The sequence below is a fragment of the Gopherus evgoodei genome, chromosome 3 (assembly GCF_007399415.2).
Source record: "Gopherus evgoodei ecotype Sinaloan lineage chromosome 3, rGopEvg1_v1.p, whole genome shotgun sequence".
Classification (NCBI taxonomy): domain Eukaryota; kingdom Metazoa; phylum Chordata; order Testudines; family Testudinidae; genus Gopherus; species Gopherus evgoodei.
Window position 1 is genome coordinate 90,498,927 of NC_044324.1, and position 22,166 is coordinate 90,521,092.

The 22,166-nt window shown below is 39.8% G+C and overlaps 1 protein-coding gene across 1 annotated transcript in view; it reads right to left on the reverse strand.

The window, feature by feature from the left end:
• The window catches only part of PREP (prolyl endopeptidase), a 158,250-nt gene that overhangs the window by 16,359 nt on the left and 119,725 nt on the right, over positions 1–22,166 (reverse strand). The window contains exon 11 of the mRNA XM_030556022.1: positions 5,752–5,888. Within this exon, the coding sequence (XP_030411882.1) occupies positions 5,752–5,888 (137 nt within the window). The remainder of the gene's footprint in view (positions 1–5,751; positions 5,889–22,166) is intronic.

A 22,166-nucleotide genomic window follows, 5' to 3' on the forward strand; every position in this document is an offset into this window, starting at 1 on the left:
GTTCCTAACTGTCAGGGTAGTTAAACACTGGAATAAATTGCCTAGGGAGGTTGTGGAATCTGCATCTCTGGAGATATTTAAGAGTAGGTTAGATAAATGTCTATCAGGGATGGTCTAGACAGTATTTGGTCCTGCCATGAGGGCAGGGGACTGGACTCGATGACCTCTCGAGGTCCCTTCCAGTCCTAGAGTCTATGAATCTATGAATCTATAAAATGCCAGGGGGCTAAAGAGAGACCGATTGGAAGCTGTCTGTTGAAGGAAGCAAGCCTGCAAGAGTTGAGTGTGTGACTGAAGGGAAGCACAGAGACAGAGATTCTTGGGCACAGTCTGCTAGAGTGACCTGCTGACGTTGGTTTCTCCTGTGATCAGGAAAAAGGAAATTCAGGTAAACCCAGCCTGTTTGTCTGCATGTCAGGACACGACAGGTGGGTAAGACAGACTGTAAACTCTCCTTTGTTATTGTCTGGATAACCCCTACTATAACAGGGCTCTGGTCCTTGACTGATGTTCTTAAGCACTACCACAATGGAAATAATAAATAATCTTGTGAGGTCTTGTGAATTGGATTCTCTGTGAATAATTAAAAGCAATATGATGTGTTTATCAATTTACTCTATAGGAAACACATACTCTGCATAACAAGCTGAAGTCAGTGATATATTCTTAATGGCGGAGGAAAGAGATATTTTCAGGGTGATCATCACCTAACACAATGACCTATTCATCTCCATCATCTATCAATAACTCCCTGTTCGTATACAGTCTGTAAGTGGTTTGGAACATAAAACTGTTTTCTCTGCTTGATATGTGGCTACAGTTGTGGTCAGCAGAGGCATCTAAACTGAATCTCCTCCATCAGTCTGACAAAGTGAATGGCTGGCATTCTCCATGGCCTTTGGAATTCACTACCTCCCCAACTCTGTAACAGCCAGACTTTTTTAATTTTCAGGGTGCACTATAAGGTAACTCCTTTCCGCCTCTGCCCATGAGGACCTAGGTATTGGAAAGGGTTGGCAAGTAGTAATATAAGGTTCTAGTGTGGGACTGTGTGTGGGTTAGTTAATTTCTATTATATTAACATTGTCACTGGGCATTTTATATGATCTGGGGGAACTGATGGATCTATTTAATTAGTGTATTCTTAAAAGATTGTCAAAAATGCCTAGAGCATATTACAGTGCATCACATCCTACTACTACTGGAGACTCTCATTAATAACCAAACTTCCATACAAACGGACTTCACTAAAATAAGACAGGAGATCTACATTACTCACTTCACCTCCTCTCTACCAAGGAAAAAGGACTGTAAGCTGTCTAAACTCCTACCTGCCTCATAGGGTCACAACTGTGGTACTCCCAACCCACCCAGCAATATCGTCAATCTATCTAACTACACACTCAGCCCAGAAGAAAAGTCTGTCCTATCTCAGGGAGTCTCTTTCTGCCCTGCCACCCCCACCAACATGATACAGTTCTGCGGCGATCTGGAAGCCTACTTTCGTCATCTCCGACCCAAAGAATACTTTCAGGACAACACTGAACAGATCACTGATACACAGATACCCTCCCACCAACAGCACAAGAAGAAGAACTCCACATGGACTCCTCCTGAGGGTCGAAATGACAGTCTGGACCTATACATTGAATGCTTCTGCCGACGTGCACAGGCAGAAATTGTGGAAAAACAACATCGCTTACCTCATAACCTGAGTCGTGCAGAACGCAATGCCATCCACAGCCTCAGAAACCACCCTGACATTATCATCAAAGAGGCTGATAAAGGAGGTGCTGTTGTCATCATGAACAGGTCTGACTACCAAAAGGAGGCTGCCAGACAACTCTCCAATACCAAATTCTACAGGCCACTTCCCTCAGATCCCACTGAGGAATACATTAAGAAACTGCACCATCTACTCAGGACACTCCCTACACTAACACCGGAACAAATCAACATACCCTTAGAGCCCCGACCAGGGTTATTCTACCTACTACCCAAGATCCACAAACCCGGAAATCCTGGACGCCCCATCATCTCGGGCATTGGCACTCTCACTAAAGGACTGTCTGGATATGTGGACTCTCTATTCAGACCCTATGCAACCAGCACTCCCAGCTATCTCCGTGACACTACTGATTTCCTGAGGAATCTACAGTGCATTGGTGACCTTCCAGAAAACACCATACTAGCCACCATGGATGTAGAGGCTCTCTAAACAAACATCCCACACACAGATGGATTACAAGCTGTCAGGAACAGTATCCCTGATGATGCCACAGCACAACTGGCTGCTGAGCTCTGTGCCTTTATCCTCACACAACTATTTCAAATTTGATGACAATATATATCTCCAGATCAGTGGCCCCGCTATGGGCACCCGCATGGCCCCACAATATGCCAATATTTTTATGGCCGACCTGGAACAACGCTTCCTCAGCTCTCGTCCACTCACGCCCCTTCTCTATCTACGCTACACTGATGACATCTTCATCATCTGGACCCATGGGAAGGAGTCTCTGGAAAAATTCCACCACGATTTCAACAGCTTCCACCCCACCATCAACCTCAGCCTGGACCAATCTACACAGGAGGTCCACTTCCTAGACACCACGGTGCAAATAAGTGATGGTCACATTAACACCACCCTATACCGAAAATCTACCGACTGCTATGCCTACCTTCATGCCTCCAGCTTCCATCCTGGGCACATCACATGATCCATTGTCTAGTCAAGCACTGAGGTACAATCACATCTGCTCTAAACCCTCAGACAGAGACCAACACCTACAAAATCTCCACCAAGCATTCTCAAAACTACAATACCTGCACAAGGAAAAAAGGAAACAGATCAATAGAGCCAGACGTGTACCCAGAAGCCTCCTACTGCAAGACAAACCCAAGAAAGAAACCAACAGGACTCCACTGGCCATCACATACAGTCCCCAGCTAAAACCCCTCCAACGCATCATCAGGGATCTACAACCCATGCTGGACAATGATCTCACACTTTCACAGGCCTTGGGTGGCAGACCAGTCCTTGCCCACAGACAACCTGCCAACCTGAAACATATTCTCACTAGTAACTGCACACTGCACCATAGTAACTCTAGCTCAGGAACCAATCCATGCAACAAACCTTGATGCCAACTCTGCCCACATATCTACACCAGCGACACCATCACAGGACCTAACTAGATCAGCCACACCATCACCGGTTCATTCACCTGCACGTCCACCAATGTAATATAAGCCATCATATGCCAGCAATGCCCCTCTGCTATGTACATCGGCCAAACTGGACAGTCGCTACGGAAAAGGATAAATGGACACAAATCAGATATTAGGAATGGCAATATACAGAAACCTGTAGAACACTTCAACCTCCCTGGACACACTATAGCAGACCTTAAGGTGGCCATCCTGCAGCAAAAAAACTTCAGGACCAGACTTCAAAGAGAAACTGCTGAGCTTCAGTTCATCTGCAAATTTGACAGCATCAGCTCAGGATTAAACAAAGACTGTGAATGGCTTGCCAACTACAAAACCAGTTTCTCCTCCCTTGGTTTTCACACCTCAACTGCTAGAACAGGGCCTCATCCTCCCTGATTGAACTAACCTCATTATCTCTAGCTTGCTTGCATATATATATACCTGCCCCTGGAAATTTCCACTACATGCATCTGACGAAGTAGGTATTCACCTACGGAAGTTCATGCTCCAAAATGTCTGTTAGTCTATAAGGTACCACAGGATTCTTTGCTGCTTTTACACATCCTACTAGGAACTAATACATCACTGGTCGAACCTTCTTTACATAAATATTTTTTAAAAAAACTATTTACTGTATTTAATTCTGTTTTACACAAACCACCAGAAATTAAAAATGTAGCTTCTGGAAGACAGCTGAAAAGAGCATTCAGATAATTTCATGATACATCGTAAGAGTATGGCCCATTGTTACACAATGTATTTGATACGAAGGACCAGAAAATTATAAATGCTATCTGAAAATATATAGTCACAATAACTATGAAAGAATGAGGGACGGAGGGAGAGAGGCAGGGATAGCTCAGGGGTTTGAACATTGGCCTGCTAAACCCAGGGTCGTGGGTTCAATCCTTGAGGGGGCCACTTAGGGATCTGGGGCAAAAATCAGTACTTAGTCCTGCTAGTGAAGGCAGGGGGCTGGACTCGATGATCTTTCAAGGTCCCTTCCAGTTCTAGGAGATTAATAATTGGAGATATACTAATTATTTCATGAGACTTGCCAATTTTAATGCAATAAATATAGCACGTAGCAAACTGCTGTAGCTCTTAATACTGCATGTAAATTTAACAGGACAGATTAATAATAGATTATTTTTGTGACAAGATGCAAACCTACTGTCTGAAGTATCTTCCTTTATCCTGTACTTGCCATTTATTTATTTTTTCTAAGAAATTGTGTCTAGCAGAATTTGCTTTGTACTGAAGGCTGTAAAATAATCCCACTGTCATATCTTGGCAAGCCTACAAAAAGAGTTCACTTGCTGGTGAAGTAAACATTGCTTCCCTTTTAAAAGATTCTTAATGGGTCAAGCAGGCTGCTGTTTGTGACTCATGAACTACAGAATGGACTGGAAATCTTGTTTTAAACTTACCACCTTTGATCTCTGATGCATTGATTTGCATGAAAATAAACCCTCCTACACACTCCCTTTTATTCTCTGTTCTCCACACGTTGATATTTGTATTACTGAGCAGAAAAAATATGTTCTAAGGTACCAGGTCAGCAAAATGCTTAAACACATACTTTATTTTAAGCCCATAAGCAAGCCTATTGAGTGCAATGAGAAAAACACTGAGGAAGTGAGTCCATACTCTAATGGTTAGGGTGCTAGCGTGGGACACAGGAGATTTGGGGTTTGACTCCCTGTTCTGCCACAGACTTCATGTGTGATCTCGAGCAAGTCACTTGTTTCCCTCTGCAAAATGGGAACAACAGCACTTCCCTGTCTCATAGGGGTGTGGAAAGAATAAATACATTGAAGATTGCAAGGTATGCTTAATAATACTGGGTTCCTAGCTGGGCCTCTTGCTCTCTTTTTTAAAATAAGACAGTTCATGCTAGGTTGAGATTTTCTTTATTAATTCATTTATAACATATTCAAGTGAACAGCATTTCCTGCATGTTTTTAAAGATTCCAGAAATTAGCTAGAGTCTCAGCCAAAAATAGTGTACCAGAATTGTTTAAGGAAGCTATAGACAGTATTAGTGAAGGAGAATTTGTACCGGTAGCTTGTGCTGGCAGTTCTTGCCTTCCTACACAGAGAAGATATTGCCATATTTTATTAAAAGGCTAGTATGTACTTTTATTATGTTACAGTGATCATATTTTATTTTTTGAATGAGAAGGAATGTTCCCATTGGCAAGCTTCTGGGACCATGTGCATCCACTTATGGCCTTAGCATTGGGAAAAGCTTTTTCAGTAGCTGGTACATCATTAGTTTAAAAGGAAGTGAAGAGCAGCAAATGTTTTTAAGAAAAATACAGACTGGACACATCCTGTAATTCCCCCTCCTACCCTGCCCCCCTGATGATGAGCTAATTTGTTCTGTTTACAAAGGCATAAAAGAAAACATAGAACTGCCATACTGAATCAGACCCAAAGTCCATCTAGCTCAGAAACCTGTTTTTAACAGTGGCCAGCACCAGATACTTTAGAGGAAGGTGCTGGAACAGTAGCTGTCAAAAATGTCTTGCTTACCTGTAGCTTGGAGTAATAGATATGTTGAAACCCCCATAGCCATACAAGAAAGCAGGATGAGATCCATCCAATTTAATTCCCTTTTTGTGGACAATAAACATTGGGATCTTGGTACCATCTTTGCTGGGGTAGAAAACCTAGGATAACACAGAGGAAAGATGTTTGAAGTACTGTTAGTGCTGCGAACTATTTGAGAACTCACAAGTAGTTATTTCTATGTTTTTATTTTATATGGATAGAAGTCTGGGAACTGTTGAACTGTAGCCTTTCCCCTGCAATTTAATAGTTTGTTACTGAAAAAAGAGAGGAAGGCCATTACTATCACCATCCATAAGGTTTGTCCCTAACTTGACTGACAGTTTTAAAAAATATGTACCAAAATAAGACCAAACACCTTACTAAGAGTATGATTCTGTTACTTTTACTCACCCTGAATAGTACTTACTCAAATGACTAATGGTCATAGAAAACTTTATGAAAGGAATATACTAAGCTACACAAAGAATAATAAGAAAGAAATTACAAATTAAGATAAAATATATATTTTTAAAATACTAGAACTAGACATTCACACAAGGAGGAAAGCAGGGTAACAGAGATAGGAGAAGGAAGCTTCAGCAGTTCCCCAAAAGATTGAGTAGGCAATTAGAGCTATCAGAAGCTGACAAATAATTCTTTTAAGAATTACATCTCAAAATTCCAGATAATGTTGCTGCACTAGTCACAGGAGAAACTGATAAGCTTATGGTAAAAATTTAGTGATAGCCCACTTAGGACTAGGTCAATACTAGATAACTGGAGATTTCATGATACCATAGGAATATTTAAACAAGGATCATAAAATAAAATAAAATAAAAATCCTGTATGGGATTGATCCTAGATTACTGAAGTCAACTAGAGTTTGGGACCTAAAAGCACAATTTTAACCATGAGAGGCAGACTGCAGCATTTTAAAAATCCATGGTAACATATCTAGGAACATTTATGTTTTATTTATTTTTATCGTGGATATTCTTGGTTTGGCCCATGGCTGTTCCATCATTAGCCACAACAGCATTATTACATTTGTATTAACAGCATTCTTCACCAATCAGAAGAAGTGTCACTTTCACACATCATATTTTAGGCAAGAGAGTGATCTTTGACTGGTGTAAGAGTTTCTTCGTACTAACGCTAAACACTTTTACAGTAATGAAATCACTGAGATGGAAAGAGACTACTGAACATTTTTTAAATGTATAATCTAGTAAGGGGGACACACACGCACAGATTTCAAAAAAAGCATTTACACTTGACCTTAGAACTGGCTGACTTGCAAGGTTAAAAAAAAAATAGGAAACTATTATAACAAATTCAGATTGGTTTGGGAATACAAACCAGAGAGTATTATTAAAGAAGCACAAATGTCTAGACAGTGGTGGGTGAAAGGGCTGAAGTGGTGAAATAGGTGGGAAGTGACAAAATGGCCAGCATGCAGCCCATTGTTTGCTTTGCACTGTACATACCTAACTATGAATAATAGAATGATGTTGTGTAGCCTGGTGGGAAAGAACGCAGCAGAAAATACAGCATAGAGGAACAAAACAAATCTAAAGTAATTTGACTAAGTAAGGCTAATGGACTAAAAATGGCTTATGCTATTCAGTGGAGTAAGAAAGAACAGGAGGATATTAAATAATCGTGGATGCGACAATCTCACAAAATTTTAAATACAGAAGACAAACCAAGAAGAATTCTTAAGATGAATGAATAATGCACTGAAACTAAGGACAAGACATTTAGCAGAAATATAAAAATATAATAGCAATAGAAATAGCAATCTACATCCAGAAATGAAAGCCTCATCTCCAAAGGACTTATCTACACTTACGGTAGTGCAGCAGCACCACTGGAGCACTTAGTAAAAATGTTACCTGTGCTGATGGGAACTTGTCTCACTGGCACTCCACCTCCTCAAGAGGCAGTAGCTTTGTTGACGGGACAGGCCCTCCTTTGACATAGCACTGTTTATGCCACTGGTAAGGTCAGATTTTCCACATCACTGAGTGACGTAGTTATACCGACAAAGTTTGTAGCGTAGACCAGGGCTACGAAAGCTCCTGGGACTACACTGGGTCCAGGACTGAAGCCAGGTGCCCAGAGTCAGTTTATCCAATCCCGTCTGGCTCATTTTATTCCGGGGGTGGGAGTGGGAGAAAGAGGAGCTGAGTCAATCCTGCCTGAACTGCGCAGTCGGGTGGAACTGTATTCTGCTCACAGAGCCAGCCAAGCTCTCCAAGACGACACTCAATAAAGGCTTGATGCAGGAGACACAGACTCTTCCTTTTGCCCCTGGGTTTTCTCAGCCTAACTTTTTCCCTTAAGCCTGCAGGGGCACCAGCTGCTGCAAACACCTCAAAAGGAAGCACAGCTGGGGGGACAATCATCCCTAAAATCTATGCAGCCCCGGGACAGAGCTGGGGATCAGACAAACACATTAAAAAGCTGTTAGTCAGAAACTGGAAATTGTTTGGAATTTCCCTCAGTAAAGCTCTACAGCAGGGAGGCCTCGCTAAGCCGCCAGCTGTTGTGGAGGCAGAAAAATCCTGGAGGGAAATTCAGGAGATGGGGTATTTCACTGCTATCATTGATTGTCACATCCAAATCTTCCCCAAAGCTGCAAACAGGCTGAAATACCATTGTATTGGAGTTTTGGACAAGGATTTTGTGGCTACCACTATCCTGCTAAATCTGGGGGAAAGCTGATCCTTAAACTGATGGTGCTGATTCAACTCATGAGAGCACAGAAATTCCAAGGCAGTGGCTTTGTATTAAGCCATTCACTTCAGTGTGAATGAGTATTACAGCACATACCATATGGTTGCACTTTATTCTGAAATCCACCAAATAGTGTACCTTATTTTATGTTGTTAATGGCAAGCAGAGCCCTGTGTTTTTATTGCAAATGTGAAATAACATGAAATAAAACAAAAAACAATAATTAAAACAACATATGATGAAAAATTCACTCTGCAGCAGCAGCAGCAGCTCCTGCCCCTCCAGGCTGGTCCTGGATCCCTGCTCTGGGCATTGCAACTTCATGCATGGAATTACAGTGCTATTCAAGTCTGGCCTTACCACCCCTCTGTCATGATGATGGGAGGGTGGCCATGCCAAATTTGAACAAGTGGCATTGTGACCTGACACATGGGGTTGCAGTGTCACTCAGGACCTGCCCCCTCCCATCCTGGAGGTCAGGCCCCGACCTGCCGGTGGGGGGGAGTTTGGAAAAATGATATAACAAGAAATTAACAAAATATAAAATGCAAAATTATAAAAAAATAAAAATAATTTCATACGTTTCTAGTAATAAATTGTACCAATCCCTTCCCTCCAGCTCCCCCTAGCTTAGGGATTCAGAGGTTCTAAGCTGCTGTGTATCATAAACATTATGAGCTTTCCCAGCTTCTTCAAACTGGCTTTGAGCATATCTTTGTATCAGTTTGGTTTACTTACCTTTCAGATGTCAACTGTCTCCACAGACTAAGGAATAAGATCAAGCCCTCCACTATAACTTTGTGCTATTCATAATTGACAAGTTCTGAGCAGCTCCACATGTGACATTTTATGAAATCACTTAATGAGCTGAAGGGCAAACAATCATAAATTTCAACTTACGAAGAACACACCTGCCCTAAGCATTGGTCATGGGTAGGGCACGGAGCTGCAGCACACTTGGCAAGTATAGTTGCAGTTGTGGTGTTGGTGTGCTGGTGTTTCTGGGCTCTGTCTGAAAGCTTCTGAGATTGCTGGGGTGAATGGGTGGCTAATATGCTGGGGTGCTGTATGGGAGGTAGGTGGGGTTGTCTAGGGAGTAGCTGGGGGAGTTGACATGGCATTCTGGAGTGGACAATGGGGGCCAGTCTTGAGCACTCTCATCTTCTATCCTCACTAGTTGTGTGGCCTCTGCTGCTGCACCTGCTCTCAACTACTGTGGCAGCCTGCTGCTCCCATCTGTTCTTTCCCTGCTGTATTCCAGTATGGGGAACAGCATGAGGGAAACTCAAATACCTGCCCCATGTGATGTAGAAGAAAGGCAGAACCTCTGGCAAATGCTTGCTGCCTTCCCACAGCTCAGCCACATACACGGGCATTCTGCTAAGATATGGGAATGCATGACAGGGCAACCAAATATGGGAATGTCATGCAAAATTTGTCACATTTGGCAGCCTTGGCTATTGTACTCCCCACGAGGGTAGAAGCTGACCATTGGGTGCCATCCCTGACTTCGGAATTTTCTGACCAAAAAAAAAATCAGGTTAAACTTATTGGAAAAAATGATCATGAGAAGTTGGATGAGCCAGGACATTGGTAACAGGAGACAGAATCTTTTAAGCTTTTGGTGGCTGCTTCAAATCAAGTCTCAGCTTTGAAGAGATCACATGTTGCTTCCATTCAATTGCTGCTCAGTAGACTATCAGGGGTTCTCAGTTTTTCACAGTATGTACCAAATTTTAACAGATTTTCTTGAGGACCACTTCCCTTTCAATTGCATAGACTGTCTCTCCTTCCATTTCTGATTGCATATTATAGTGGCAACTACATACATCGCTGATTTGTAAAAATAATATCAGGTAAGTATTTAATGTATTTCAGCTGTCTTTTAATGAAATTTAGCATCTAGAAACAAGGTGTATCAATACAGAGAACCAGCTGGCTCTCTGAAGATCACCCATAACAGCTCTGACATACAAGCTGAAAATCACTGATCTTTAAGAACTGAGTGTAAGGATGTCTGCTCCCAAGCAGACAAGTATCCATATCACAAAAACTACCTTTCTGAGACTGCCAAAGGATAGTATGAATCTGAACGCTGAACTCCATGCATTCTCTCTCACTCCTGTGGTTTGTCTACGCACTAACATATGCTAAGATAACATAGTTGGGTTTTAATTAACACCTTTTGTTATTTCAGTGCAAGCCTGCCTGTGGACACTCTTACTTAGCATTAAGTCTGTCCTATTTTGATTTAAATAAAAACCAAATTAAGCCAAATTGATGTAAAACATTCTTAATCCGAAACAAGAGCATCCACACAAAGACTTGCACCAAAACAACAAAAGGTGTGAACTAAAACTAATTATTTTGGTGTATTTTAGCTCCCAGAAGTGCCCCACTAGATTAGATTTGAGCCACGTTGGTGTGGTAGTTTGCACTGTTTCCACCTATGCTGTATTTGTTCTATAAATGAATAGAAGATTTAAATCACCAGGAATGCAGTCAGGTTTGTCCTAACAAGCACACAGTGTTTTTAAAAGGATTTTTAATTTCCATTTTATTCATGATGATTCTTGTAATTAATCCACATTTCATTTAAACAGATTTGGATTAAAAAACCTTCTTCTGAGTGCATCACCAGTTAGTAACTGCTTGTCCTAAACCTTTCAGTTAATGACGATTTAACTTAAGAAGTTATTCTTCATGCTGAGCTTTTTAGCATCATTATTTACAGCTTCTATTCTAATTAAAACTAAAAAGAAACAAAACCAAAATGACATTTGTTACACAGCTGCCTGTTTTCAAAGGAAAGTGAGACACCCTCATGTCTATGACACCATACTGAACACTAAACAGGAGTTATTTTTATAGCTATCCGACAAGCCCCAACAGAAATATGATCTTTTCCAACACATGGTATTTAATAAGTATCTTTATCATGAGCACTAGCTGTAAAGTGAAATACAAAGCCTTCATGGCATCTCACTTAACCCCTCCCCACCAATTTTTGTTTCCCGAGGGGCTAAGCAAATACAAGTAATTTCACAAATGAAACAAACAAATAAAGCATACCTCCAGGAACTTTACCTCTGGGGAGTTTACAAAAGTTTTCTTTACTTTACTATTCTAGTTTATATCATATACCATTTTGTGAAATGTAGGGACAAAGCTTTACATCATTTTTGCCCACCTTAAAATGATTTCTAGCTATTGGCATGACCACAGGCGTCACCCATGAAACATGCACCAGCAATCACTAAAAAGTTATAAAGCTATCAAAAGGGTTTTGTTTTTTTTTTGTTCATTTGGGGTGTGTGTGTGTGTATTTTTTTGTTTTGTTAACATGCTTATTTTAAAAACTTCTAGGTGTTAAAGTATTTCAGTGGAGATAAAAGTGCTTGGGCAGAGACCAGTACGAGAGGTTCAGAGAAAACACTTCCTAAAAACTTCATCGATTGACTCCAGTGGAGCTACACCAATTTCTACCAGCTGAGGATCTGGCCCTCCAAATCCTTCCACCAAATGACTGCTGTTGGTAGATCAGTTACTTTCCCTTGACTACAGGCTGCCAGTAATTTCCCTTCCTCCACTCTAAACTTGAGCTTTTCTAACAACTGTCTGAAGACCGGCTTAAGAGGGTTTTTTTTTTTTATCATTATCAACAGTGAAGATTTAATATTTAAATGAAAAGACAACAAAGAAAAACAGCACGTCAAGGTGACACTGCTGTTCAGAATTTAAAAGTGTTTCACTCCAACTATCTTTGTTGAAATAATGATTATTCCCCTGTAGCTCCCCCCAAGATGAATGAACAGGGGGTAGGGAATCAATTCAGGAGACACTGAGATATGTGAAGCTATTTACGCTGCTTTAAATAGATGATTTTCAAATGATTCAATCTCACCTTAAATTTGAGGCTCTCTCTGAAATAACTGTCAGTTTATTCATAGGACCAATAACGGGAAGTGCTTCTATCTGAGAGATTAAGGTAAACTGGAAAGGGCAAGCCCTACAGAGGGAAGAATGTCTAGGGATGGTATTTCATGTCTAATTTTAGACTCTGACAGCTTTTACTGGAGAATGTTTATAAAAGGGTACTACTGGTTTCTGTTTTATCAGAGCTAGGAGAGATCCACTTGTGCTAGTTACGGTGTATTAGTAAAGTATATTAGCAATGGTTAATAATAGAGTGTAAGTCTGTTGCAGCTATAGTATACCAAAAAGGCAAATAAATAAATAACTTCTGAATAAAACACTGACAAGGCTTCAATCAAATCTCCTTACATTATGAGATAAACTCACGTATGGCTAATTTATGGGATGGAGGTAAGACTAAAAACAACCACTCTCAAAATTATAGCCCTGTAGCAAACAGTGCTATAGTGTGGAGAAAGCACTCCTATTATATACACTTTGTGCTGCTCTGGCAGTGTAAAGAAGCCTTCGAGTGGTTGTAGATGCATCTTCTATTGACCTTAAAGACCCTTTATGCAGTTGGAGAAGTGCAAAGCGGTTTTAGTGCAAATGAGAGTCAAGACCCCTAACACTTAAGAAAAGCATAAGAAATAAGCACGAAAGACTTCAAACCAAACACTAAATATTTTAAGAAAGTCTTCTGCGCCATTTCTGAGTTATCCAAGTGTTAAAGAAACTCCAAATATTCATTTTTAAAGAAACCTGCATTCCAGAGATGGCTTTGTTTTAAAACTTAAAATCTTGCATAGTCATCAGCCGCAATGAAAAAGGTGACTTGGCTAAGTCTGTTTTTTGATAATTTTTTCACTCTCCACTCTGGCTTCTCTAGAACTCCCATTATTCACACATCACTTTGTACCTCTTCTTACACTGTCCCTTATAGGGGGACTAGACAGCAAGTGTGAAAAATTGGGAAGGGGTGAGGGGTAATAGGAGCCTCTATAAATTAACTCTCTGTTTGAAGACCACAGAGGTGTACAGTTTGAAATTTGTGGTATAATATTATATCCCAAATTACCATGATCAGGCACCAACAGAACCTTTAATAAAAGCATGCACAGTTTTTAAAAAACCCGAACAAATATATTTGGAGGAATACAGTTATAGAAATTGAACACTTGGAGAAAATTTTCACACCATGGTGGCAACAGCTACGGACCCAAATCTATACTTGGATATTTAAAGAAAAGTGACTTATTTTCAGAGGTGCTGAGCTCAGACAGCTCCCAGTGACTTTAATGGGAAGTGCCAGTACACTAAGAACCTCTGAAAAGCATACCACAAGAGCCTAATTTTAAGTAGCCAAGTTTGAAATTTTGGCTTTCATCTTTTAACACATGGAGTGAAATCCTGGCCCCACTGAAGTCGGTGGTAAAACTCTCATTGACTTCCAAGGAGCCAAAATTTCAGCTCTGGTTTGCAAGTTTTTAAAACCAAGCGTTAACATTGAGAAAACCACTCCACACTCTATTCTAGTCTAGTTCTTATGTGGCCCTCATCACTGCGGTATCATGAATGCCTAAATTCTGGGCTGTGGCTGAGGAGTGCTTAGCACATCACAGGATGTCTCAACTAATATTGGGGCAATTCTGGCAGCAGTCCAGTCCTCAGGATAAATGTGTGTCAGGAGCCGGTGGACCAAGTGGCCATTCTCACAGCCAGAAACGGACAGAGTACATGAGACCTGCTCTCTCTCTCTATTCATACATAAGTACCAGGCGGTAGGAGGAACAGTGGAGGAGAGTTGTTATAGTAGCTCCATGCTATTTGAGATTTCCTGCTATGCAGGAGGAATCCTACAGTGGCCTCTTACACTGGCTTTAAGACAACTTTGTGCTGGCAGATGGATGCAAAGCTGCCCTAACACAGGGCAGGACCTGAGCCAAAGTAACTTGGGCATAGTAAAAAGTTCATATAGGTAAAAGCCTCAAAGACCACCTCTTACAGATAATTGCAAAATCACTACAGAAATAATCAAGAAGCTCTTTAGAAGAGATCATTTTACCACCCACCCATTGGGACTTGAAGCAGTCGCATGCTGATGGAGGCTAAGTGCCAGAAGATAGTCATTTAGAAAAATCCCTTGTTAGTGAGCCCAGCAATCTAGAGCAAATGGCTGCTGGGAAGCAGCTCACTAGGTGGTAGAAGGAATGGGGAGAAAGTGAGAAAAAAAATAAATCAAAGTTCAGAAATCCTGCAGGGAAGGCATAGAAAAAAATTTTTTTGAATCATTCATTTACTTGGTTAAATGAAAGGTTTTGTTCCCTTTGCATAAATATCAAGTGTCAAAGGTATAAGTGGCAAAATACACCAAATCAGTCCCTTTAAAGAGCCACTAGATAAAGGATACTTTTAACAATCTGACAGAAAATTAAACCATTCTATAAAGGTTCTTCTACTGCCCTCATCATGGTGGTATCTGAGACCCTTCCAGTAATGCAACTAACACTTGTCATGTGTGGTTTGTTCTCTATCATTGTTTCCCCAGAGGGAAAATTGTGTGTGCAGTGTAGTGTTTTGTTGTCTTATTTTTGTTTCTGTTATAAATTAAAATGTACCCTCTGCTATGTGTTGATATTAGTGAAGGCAAGGTCAAAGAAGTAAGCCTTGCATTTAGAACAAAAAGGGGCAAGTTATTTGAAGTTTCTAGCCCAAATGGAGATCACTGTGTCTTTCTTACATGATTTCTGTGTGTGTGTGCATGCATATATATATTATATATATACATACACACACACACACAAAGTGTAACACAATATGAGCAAGTTACTATGAACAAACAAAATTGTAATTAACAGCTGGTAGCCCAATTCCCTTAATTAAAACAAGGTCAGGATAGATAAAAATCAATGATTTAAAAAAATGGATTTTTAAAATTTAAATCAGATTTTTTTTTTTATTAAAATGCTTTTTGAGGAAAAAACTATCTAAAGCGCCCACCACTGGCCGCAGTCCACTGTTCCAGGCCAATGGGTGCTGAGGGATGTGCTGACCACTGCTTCCCGCAACCCCCATTGCCCTGGAACGGCGAACCATGGTCAGTGGGAGCTGCGATTGGCCTAACCTGCGGACGCTGCAGGTAAACAAACGGGCCTGTCCTGCCAGCGGATTACCCTGACAGGCTGTGTGCCAAAGATTGCCGATCCCTGGTCTAGAAGATACCATTGGAGATACTTAGTTTTGCAGTTCTCAAACTGTGGATTTGTGTCTCCAGAGATAACATGCTTGTTAACAGCAAAAATGTTCTTAAATAAATAAATAAATATATAGAAAAGGGAAAAAACAGACCTCAACTCTATTGTCCCTCTGCAAATTTGTGTACACAGAGTCAATCACTCACCTCTCTCTAAAAGTGAAAAGTGCAAAGTTTCAAAAAGTTAAATGAATAGAAGATTGTTGGGGGTGGAATAGATCTGGACAAGGAGAAGAAATCTGGAGATAAATGTGAGATGGGAGGGACATATGCTTGCTTTGTTAAAATATTTTATGTCTGCTGTTGAAGAAAAAAATCCAGAATACTTAACGTTGTTGTTTTAGTTAAATAAAATAATTTAAATGTCTATCTGGTGATGTTCTCCTCCTAATACAGCATGGCAAGAAAATCCACCAAATATTAATGATTAACCTGTTTAATTGGATAGTTCACCTCCCAATGACTTCATAAATATCTGCTTCAGTCATCTTTGGTAAATGAAATAACCAATCATTCATTTTCTGATATAGCTGTAAAACTAATCTGAAACGTTTTCAAAATAAATCAGTTTAAAAATGCGTTTACCTTCTAAAAATGAAACCTACATCTATCTCTGAGTTGTGAAGAATACGTATTAAGGTTATAACAACCAACAAGAATGCATTTTTATGTAGAAAACTATGAATACATTGAGTCTTCCTGACTAGTGATTTAAATCAAATCCACCCTGAACAAGGTTTTACTTCAATGAGGCGATTGCTCCAAGAGATTTACTATAATACTATACTGACAGATAAAAAGCCAAAAACACAATCACAATCACCTTCATGTAGAAAATGAGCTCAACTTATAATGATGTAGACAAGAATTCATCTTAGACAACACTGGTAACTCCTTTTTCACCTTCCCTGTCCTCCTCTCAACACTCTCCAAGTGAGGTGATACAGCTAAACAACTGGCAACAGTAATGGATAGCATAATGAATGATGTGACAGGCTCTTTAAAAAATATTGAAACAAAGGAGAGGAGGTGGCTACAAGCCATCTGTAACCAAGCTAAAGACATGTTCCCACAAGACTCTGTACAAACTGGTGGCAAGGCTTGACTGGATTTTACTGCTCCTTTTGGCAAAGTGTACCACAGCCACCACCTTTACACTGTAGTCTTTGTGGCCGCCTCCTGTGTGCTTGGAAGTTGTCTAGAAATTTTTTTGGGTTCGTTATTTAACCAAACACTTACTTTTCTGGTTTTGAAGCAGACACTCAAATCTGGCAAACCCCTATTTCTTCCTTAATAAAGGAAGAGATTACAGGACTTTAATATATACAATATTATTGTTGTTTATTTATAAGGCAGATTGTGGTAGTGGTCATGTCCAGGCTTCACACTTTTAAAAAATCTTGGCAACGGGCACTACCATTTCTAAGTAATAATTATGAGGTTCTTTGTCCTTACCTCTTTATAAGAAATGTGCAGCGATTTGCTATATTTGCCAGTACATGGTTCAAAACCAGTTCCACAGATTTTACCGCAGTGCATGCAAATGCTTATACCAAAGATTTTGCTGATTTAAAAGCCTGTGATGCCCCTTCCATTTGAGGTTTCTCAATCAGGAACAACATTATGTCTTAGACTTGGGTTTGAGTTTAGGTCTGTTTCCCCCAATCTACATAAGCTAAAATGGAAAAACTTAATTATCCCTGCTAATGGGTTAGAGAAATTAAATCCCCCTCCCAAGTAACCCACAGGGTGTTAGATTAGAAAAGGACTAAGGAGCAGGTACTTTGATTTCAACAGCATCTCCTGGTGAGCACCTGCTGTGTTAGAATGTTGCAGAGATGACACTTCATTGTTTATAAATCTGAAAACCTTGGATGAACCTGAAGAAAAGTAACCCAACGAACAGCAGAAAGCAGAAAAGAATACTAAGAATGACTTCCTGTAACACTGCTGTAGCAATATTTAGGGAAAAAATGGCACTGGAGATACTCATAAAATAATACATCCTGGTAGCAATATCAGTTTATGGTCTGATTCACAGAAGGACAACATATTGGGACTTCTGGCTCTTTGATCTGATAATATTAACGTCAAAAAGTACAGTGACCCAGAGCTGTAACACTTCTGGGGCTAGGGGAGAAACAAAAATAAAAAAAGAATGATAAAAAATTTAAAGTATGTCATGATGTTGTGGATATAATGGGTAGTCTACAGTGACCTCTTCGTGGGCCATCTGCAAACAACGTTTCAAAAAAATCCCATCTTTTTCTAATTCCCAAAACTGTTAAATCACCAGAGAAAAAAATGATGGTAACTCAGCAAATTTCTGGGTAGTTTAGCTTCCAGAACTACGAGTTCTAATGGCGTTCAACAAACACTAAAGTGTAGAAGAGAAACCTGGGGAATTTTAAAGTGAAGCATTCCTTGATTTCAGAGGTCCTGGCCTTTTAGGGTATGTGTAGATATGGGGCAGGCAACCTATGCCACGCGAGCTGATTTTCAGTGGCACTCACACTGCCTGGGTCCTGGCCATGGTCCAGGGGGCTCTGCATTTTATTTTAAAATGAAGCTTCTTAAACATTTTAAAAACCTTATTTACTTTACATACAACAATAGTTTAGTTATATATTATAGACTTATAGAAAGAGACCTTCTAAAAAGTGTATTACTGGCAAGTGAAACCTTAAATTAGAGTGAATAAATGAAGACTCGACACAGCACGTCTGAAAGGTTGCCGACCCCTGGTGTAGACTGTACTCAAAACCCTGCAGCTCGCCCATGTGAGCTGACTCAGGCTCCCAGCTCCCAGGCTAAGGGCCTGTTTAAATGCAGTGCAGCTGTGCAGATACTGCCATTAAACAGCCTCTCAGCCCAAGCCCCACAAACCCAAGTCAGCTGACACGGGCCAGCTATGGGTTTTTAATTGCAGTCTAGACATAACCTTACGTTTGAAACTCCTTTATACTTAGAAATCTTCTCACATAAGCAATGACTCTTAATGAGGAATACCACTTTACATCAGTCTTTCCTACTGTCTAGCTAACACTGTTTACCACACACTGTCATCTTTGATGCTAGTTCATACATTAGCTGAAAAACAAACACATATTTTCTCCTATCTGTGAGAACAGAAGTCCAGGACTATGGAGACCTTCTATTTCTTGCTATCATTCATCTTAGCAGTTCAAACACTGCTTGTTATGAATGTTAATGATACTTTCAACAGGCTTCCCCTACCCCATAAATTTCCATGAAAAGCCTCAAGGACAGAACAGAAATAATTAATCTAAGTAAAGATAATATACTCTAAATACCTATGGGTAATGTATTTATATGTTGACAGAATTAAGTCAACTCCTAAATGAAGATGCTAACGAATATATGTTTAATAAGATTGCCCACTGATGAATTTGTTTTGTGTGGAAGACAGCTAACTAACAAGCAAGGAAAAAAATTAAAAACAACAACAAATCAAACCCAAACTCTTGTAACTAGCGATTGAACTGGATTTGGGGGGTGAATGGGAAGAGATAACTGTGCTCTTTGATCATTTTTTGAAACAAACCATTTTTACAAAGGTGCAGACATACTCAGATACTATTTTTTTTAAAAAAAAAGCTGATTTTTTTTTGCTATGGCATGATATAGAAGTGATAAAATCTAATGAGAAGAAAGCCTATTCGCACAAGATTTCCAGCACAGTTTTTCCCCCAAGTCAAGTAATTTGGATTCACTTGAATTTTTGGATGTTTATCCAAATGCAAAGTCCAAACTTTCTGAGGTTCACCTGTTGTGTCTTTTGACCAGTGAATGAGAACATGTAACTCAGTTCTAGTCTTTTCATGAGAAAAGGCTAGCCTGGATAACTTGCTAGTGAATTAAATTGGCTTAACTCATCCTTTGCTGTTGTCATAAATTTGCTAACAAACTACCATTGTACTCATGTTAAACAGTGGTTATTTTGTTTATTGCATCAAGAACTTCAACAGGCTGTTGAGAAAAGGGCTTTGAACACTGTTTCATTTTCATATATGCTACCAAATCCCATCCCCCCAAAACACTGAGGCTCTGAGAGGTTCCTCGAAATATGCCCATTTCCACTTTCAAGACTGTTTTACCACAGTATGAATTAATCATGTTAATTTGTTATACATCATATTATTTCATATGCATCTTTTTCTTAGCTCATATTAGTATAAATAGCTAAGGATTAACCGCAACTACATCTTATGTAATAATATGCAATCATCCCCCCATTAATTCCTTTCCTTTGACTCATATTGCCCATTTGAATGTACAGTTATGGAGTCTCAGTAAACTTCTTGGGGCCTCCATAATTGGGTTTGTATTATTAGCCATACTTGTTATTTTCAGTGCTTCTGTGTTAGGTTTTGGCAACATTGTGATCTGCAACTTCCCAGTAAGGTACCATTGATCAGCCCCCAATTTCCTGCCATCCACCATGATGATGAATTATTACAAAATAATAAATGGCTTGCCCATCAAAAAAAAAAATGTTTCTGGGCTTGAGTAAGTGGGTAAGTAGAACTTTTCCAGGATGACTAAATATAAATAAAGTTTAGTTGCATTTCACAGAAATATTTACAAGTGCACAAGTTATAAACGTCACTAATTATCCTATGGTTTTGACTCATTTACTGTAATCACTGTACAATTACATTATTGCTAAAGCCACCAACTGAATTTCAGGGCTCTTGTACACGTTGGACCCCTACACAATTGTGACTTACTCTTTCATGGCCATCATACATTTTTCCTATTTAGGAGACTATGACTAAGGATATGATTTGATCATGGATGTCACGGATTCTGAGACTAACAGCTCTCTGTGACTTTCAGCCCCGCCTCGCAGCAGGGCACCAGCCCCCGGTGTGATCATATCCTGATTTTGTACATTTTTACCATGACTGCCTCATGAATTTTGCCTAATTTTACTGTGACAAAATCGCATCCATACCTATGATTGATTCAGGCACTGGAATTATTCCAATTTTATCCTCTCTCAGCTGCTGTAGTTATAACTACCTTAAACATCATTTTATCAGCTGCATGTCAGACCCCAATCATTTACTGATTACTACTGAAGTGTGTGTTTAGAGGCCTTTAGAAGGTTTGTAGCTCTGCACCTGAAGCAAATTAATAAACCAAACCAACCACCTTTGAGCAATGTTTGTTCTGAAGGCTCTGGTAGGCTGCTCAAATATCCTGCTATATCAGAAATTCTGTACACTACCATAGTGGTTTAAATTGGGTACAGTACTGTGGAGATGCTTGCTATCCCTTCTGCCCATAATTATTAACAGATGTCCTAGAGTGGGTGATTCAGAGTCAAATATGGCAATGACATCAGCAACAGACAACTGCTAGAATACTGTGTCCAGTTCTGGTGTCCGACTGTTCTAGAAGGATGTTAATAAACTGGAGAGGGTTCAGAGAAGAGCCATGAGAATAATAAAAAGATTAGAAAGCCTGCCTCACAATGACAGACTCAAAGAGCTCAATCTGTTTAGCTTAACAAAGAGAAGGTGACCAGGCTGTAAGTACCAACATGGGGAACAAGTATTTAATGATGGCTGGCTATTCAATCTAGCAGAAAAAGTAACACCACAATCCAATGGCTGGAAGCTGAAGCTAGACAAATTCAGACTGGGAATAAGGTGTACATTTTTAACAGAGAGAGTAATTAACTTTTGGAACAATTTACCAAGGATTGTGGTGGATTCTCGGTCACTGATAAATTTTTAAATCAAGAGCGGATGTTTTTCTAACAGATCTGCTCTAGGAATTATTTTGGGGAAGTTTTATGGCCTGTGCATGACAGAAGGTCAGAGTAGATGATCATAATGGTCCCTTGTGGCCTTGGAATCTATGAACAGCATTTTGATGCTGTCCTGAAGCAGTAAAGAAAGGGGAGAAATCTCAAACTTTTTGGAAGGGTCAGGAAAGAGAACAAGTGTTCCCCTCCTTTCCTCTTCTTCTATTCTCACCAAAACCACCATCTGTTAAAGAGAGAAGACACCTAGACATAGTTTTTATGCATTGGGATAAAACTGCCAGAAATTGAGATATATGAAAGAAATCCAATGTGCAGTGAGAGAAAAAGATTGCGAAAGGAAACGAAAAGTGCTTTCACTGGATTGGCAACCAAAGAAACCCTGAAATACTTATTTCTCCCTTAAAATTCTGGAATACACATTGGTCCCTTCTAACATCAACCAGGTTTAGAAACTGTTTACATTGAGTATTATTCAGCATTCAAGAGAGACTTCCATATAAATTACACAATAAATAGCATATGCCCATTAATGCAGGGAACTCATCATATTATGCAAGCTTGGGAAAAAAAACAAGAAATGTGAGATTCATTGCCAAACACAATTGCTGGTGCTCTCCAAATCAGATGTAATTTCAGAACCATAAGCTTTCTGAGTCTATTGCTGTAAGAGACATAATAGACTTTTCTGTGTA